The sequence below is a fragment of the Mauremys mutica genome, chromosome 5, assembly GCF_020497125.1.
Source record: "Mauremys mutica isolate MM-2020 ecotype Southern chromosome 5, ASM2049712v1, whole genome shotgun sequence".
NCBI classification, from domain to species: domain Eukaryota; kingdom Metazoa; phylum Chordata; order Testudines; family Geoemydidae; genus Mauremys; species Mauremys mutica.
The window spans coordinates 130975558-130980521 of record NC_059076.1 but is presented as its reverse complement, the minus strand read 5'-3'; the positions used below and the strand labels follow the sequence as shown (position 1 = coordinate 130980521).

Here is a 4964-nt window from a genome sequence, read left to right as displayed (position 1 = left end):
TCTTGATTATATAGCTGTGAAGCAAACAGGAAGTCTGTTGACCATCATTCAGACCAGCCTCACATTTACATATAATAATGAGTAAGTTCCACAATCCTTCGGGACTGTTAAAAATCTTAGCTTATTTTAATCATTAGCATCAGAGCAACTAATGTAGAAGCAACATTATTTTACAGGTGCATGTGATGTGACTCCTCTCTCCAACGTTTGTAGGTAGGCAGTGCAGCCATCTTATTATTTGTCCTCTATGGCAATTGTTAAAAAAAAAAAAAGATTCACTAAAGGCTTTCGATTTCTCCCTCCAGTAATGAGACACTCATAGATATAATTCATCAGCTCATTCTCAAAGGAGTTTGAAGCAAGGTTGTTCATCTCAGCCAAACCAGGATTCTGTTCTCTTTTGGTATAATTCTCCCACAGACTGCAAAAGTTAATCAAAATTAGGTTACTTGTGTTACAGTATTGACTGAGGAAACAATCCGCCATTGGAAACTGAGTTAGCACACACCATACAAAGCTGAAAAAGCCAGACGTATAGGAAGTAAATGGCACTGCTGCTAGGTTCACTCAGACCAAGCACTAAGTGGTGCAATTGGACTAGAAACAATCAGTATTTTCCCTAGAGACAGTGCCTGTGTCTATAAATGGTATTTTGTGGTTTATCCCCTGAGCAGCCATGCCAAGAAGCCAAGCCAGTAATTGATTTCTGCATTTTTGAAGTTAATAGTATATTAGATAAGGCAGTTTTACAAAGAACTAGAGATTGTCTATTACGGGGAAAAAAAACCATTTACAGGTCTACCAGTAAGCGATGATGGTTATTTTCATATACAGTTGTTTGTTCTACTAAGATACATAATTGCCTAAAAACAAAGCTGTATTACATTAAACTGATCAAACTGCAAAACTATAATGGTGTGATATTTTTTAAAAAAGAAGCTGCTACAGAATGCCCCATTTGCAGCAGCATCATGTTGTGGTATGTAAGAACCATGCCATAGAATGTAGGCCTAGTTTGCCCTGGGGTGCACAGAGCTTTCCCTGTAGGTGTCTGCTTCTCTTCACCCATCACCAAAATGCAGCTGCCTGAAGTGCAATAAGATACAGCAGGTGTAAATAGACAGAATTACATTAATTTGTGGGAAGGATGAGGATTTGCACCATCTCTGATGGAACTCTTCCCTGATGCCATGCACTGATAAGGCACCCCTAGCTTTTATCAGAGAGCTGACTTCTGAATAGTGATTTGTCATTACAATTAATTACAGTGCTAGAGAAGTGGGGGGTGTAAAACTGGGCCATGGGGGGGAATGAATGGTAAGGCGTTCCTGGGTTGTATGCCCTAAATTTCCTAGGCCCTTCCTTCAGTACCTGAGAGAAGGAGCTACTGAGAGACAATGTGTTTGGATCTGCTGACAGCCAAGTGTAGCGTGAGGTTCAGGTCAGTAAAACACTTAAATGTACACTTAATTTCAATCAATGAGACTCCTCACTTCAAGTTAGATACATCAATGTTTTGCTGGATTACGGCCTAAGTGAGTCCTTTAAAAATTCAATCCCCAGCTCCCTCTGCTAACAGGAAGTTTGGGGGCTAGGAGTGTAGCTGAAGCTGTTTCATTAAAGTTGATCACAAAAGGACCTACAGACTGAGAGAAAGTCTCATCGCTTACTGGTTTCTTTACCCCATTCCCATGACTAGAAGAGCAGGGGAGTCATTCTAATTTGTTCATATTTATCTCCTTGTAATTTTCAGGATCCTGTATTCTTTGCAAGGGAAATCCAAGGTCAGTACATACAACCCATCCCTTCATTTGGACAAGCAGGCCCTGGATGTTCTAGGGTTCTTCACACATTCTCTGAAGATCATCAGAACACTACGAGAGAGAACCAACCAAGATTTACACAGTAAAATCACAATGGGGAGAAAAATTGTACTGTCATTCTGTTTGTTAAGCATCCACACGGTTTGGCTGTCCGGTAGAAGAGAGCAGGAGTGGCCCATGCTTTGCACTCTGGATAGATTGACAATGTATAAAACTCTGGGAACCTCAGAAGTAGGTTCAGCCTCACAGTGTCTTGGTGGATTTTTTTGTTTTTTTTAATAGTAGCACAGATGTGTGACCACATCTGGAAAGAAGAGAAAGTGCATGCCTGAAAAACTGAATTAGGGGTCCAGTTCAGCAAAACACTTTAACATGTGCTTAACTTTAAGCAGCTGAGTAATCCAATCCCAATTCAGTAAAGCAATTAAGCACATGCTGAATTGGGCTAGATGACTCAATCTTTCGTATCTCTGATTTTTATCCATGTGTGTCTGTACTGGGAGGGTAAATACGTTCACTTACCTTAGATATGAATTTCAATATGTTAAAAATTGTGCCACTAACTGAGGATGTTGCTCACTATGCATGAGGATTGGCTTGTTGTACATATGGCTGGAGATGGGCAGGCCGGTCCTGTGAAGTGCTGAGCAACTGCAGCAATGGGAGTTGAGGTGAGTCAGCACCTCACAGGATCAGTTCCATGAAAAGCTGTGATGGTTCTTCAATGTCATTGCTCAGTGCCTCTTTGCCATAGACTCGCCCAGCAATGTAAGCTCCTGGAAGCATTAATATTTCCACACTCTGTCCTGAAACTCGGCGGCAGCTTAAATAGCTCCATCACTTTGCATAGTCACACCCCGTGCCATTGCCTTGCTGCACTGAGCAGTCAATATAAATCCAGCAGCCTGCACTGCATATTTCACTGAGGAGTTTCTAGCAAGCCAGGGGACAGGCAGCATGACAGCACAGATGCTACTTTTTGTAATGCTCTTGCTATGGACTCAAGGTAGGAAGGAAAATGAACATGTGAAATGTGGCAACCATTCATTGGTTCAGCTGCTGTTGCGCTGAACCATTGGCATGTTTAATTTCTAGTACCTTTAAACTTTTGCAAAGTAAATTTCCTAACCATTTGTGACACATGCACATTTTCTTTCCACATCCAGACACCAGAGGGCAGGTTGTGGTGACTCAGTCTCCAGAGACTCTCTCAGTCCTCCCAGGAGAAACTGTTACTATCAAATGCCAGTCTGATACAGACATTGATGATGACATGAACTGGTACCAGCAGAAATCCGGAGCTGCTCCTAAGCTCCTTCTCTCTGAAGGTTCTAGTCGCCAAACGGGAGTCCCAGCCCGGTTCAGCAGCAGTGGCTATGGGACAGATTTCACTTTCACCATCAGCAGTGTCGAAAATGATGATGCTGGAGATTATTACTGTCAGCAAAGTGATCGTACCCCACTCACAGTGATTCAGACCAATACAAAAACCTCTCCCGGCTGCACAGTATGTTCTGCCCGGGCCATCTGTTCTACAGCAGTTACATAGAGGGCACTTCTCAGATCTACAGCACTTCCCTACTCAGTCATGCACGCACAGGAAACCATGTAACATTTTTCATTGTTTTCCCTCAAGCCATCACAGCTCTTCATGAATAGTCTCCCTGCTTGAAAGTCATTTCCACGGAAGGATCTAGGGTTTTATCCCCTCTTGATAAAATAAAATATTTCACCTGGGAAAACAATTTAACTGATGTTTAAGAGGAAACTCTCTACTTTGTTCCTTAAATTTGCAACTAATCAGGTGATACTTTAACTAGGTGATATTGGGAAGATCTGAGACACATGAATATACACTAGCAATGGAAAAGAGGTTATTTTTTCCAAACAGAAGCCAGGAGAAAATTCTGTTCATAGGTGCACTGTGCATGTGTACAGAGCAAGATACTTTCGCACTGGAAGGAACAATCCAGTGATGTGACTATAAGACTGCCTGGACTCCTCTCTCAGAAAACGTGGCTCTGGTTTATCTGGAAGCTCAACCGCGTCCACCTCTCTGCAGCCAATAGGCCTCAAGGCCTAGCAGACTTTTCCCAGAGCTTCATTCTGACTCATGGAACAGTCTGCACCAGGGCCAGGCACAACTGCAGTCCACGCACACCCCAGGTACTGCTCGTTCTGAGACACCAGCGTAATTACCCTAAAGGGAGGAGGGAAGGATGGGGAGGAGGTGGGAGCAGGCTGGTTGTGCCCAAAGGAACAGGCTGTATTACTTTAAAGTTGATTGAAGCCTGGTCCCCCTGCACACCACAGAGCTTGGTGGGGTGGGATGGGGTGATTCTGAAGTCCGTTTGTCCTCTCCCCGCCACAAACACTCACACTCTCAGAGCAGTGCCTGCCTATCAAGCACATTCTAGTCGGAGCTTAGTAAAGATAGGGTAAAGCTGCCAGTTGTTTACTTTTGAAATAAGGGGACAAATGTAACTGGTGACCAACCTGTGAGCCAGAGGCAACAGCAGAAGATAAAAAGAAAGGATTAGGAAAGTGTTTTATTTTCCCAATGAACAACATGAAGCCTCCTAGCCAAGAAAGGAGGGTAATACTTCTGTGCTACTAATTTCTGATAGTTATGCAGAAGCGGGTGCCCTCAACCCTTTACACATCAGTTCACACCTATGGTGGAGCCCAATCAAAACAGAACCAAAATGTGGTCCCTAGGAGGCTTGGTTCAGGTCAGAAACCAAAACCACCAAGACATTTTGTATCCACCTCACTGAATCTGACCCACCACTTCCCAGGCTGTAGACACACACAGAGGAGTTCTAGTTTTGTCCTCTCTCTAATCATTTCTTGTATGTACCATATTCTTTGGGAAGGTAATTGTTTGTAGGTGCTGTGGGCTGTATGCTGCTCTCACAACCAGCGTGAGTCCTAAGTGACTCCACTGACGTTCGTGGAGTTTCTCTGAATGGAGCTAATATCTGTCTGGCCCAACTGGCTGTGACTTTATTTCGAGCTGGGTGAAAGGAGCAGAGACTCCTGCAGGGGGCACAGAGAGGGAAGTCCCAGGGCGTGGGCAGAAGGCTCCAGAGGCCCGTGGCAGTTGGTGAGAGAAGATGACAGTTGGGCGAAGTAACAGGG

The 4964-nt window shown here is 43.8% G+C and overlaps 1 gene segment (V, D, J or C); it reads left to right on the top strand.

The window, feature by feature from the left end:
* The first annotated feature begins 2964 nt into the window (after positions 1–2964).
* LOC123371810 lies at positions 2965–3372 on the top strand. The segment is given in 1 exon segment: positions 2965–3372. A coding segment is annotated over 1 exon segment (408 nt).
* Positions 3373–4964: the final 1592 nt, after the last annotated feature.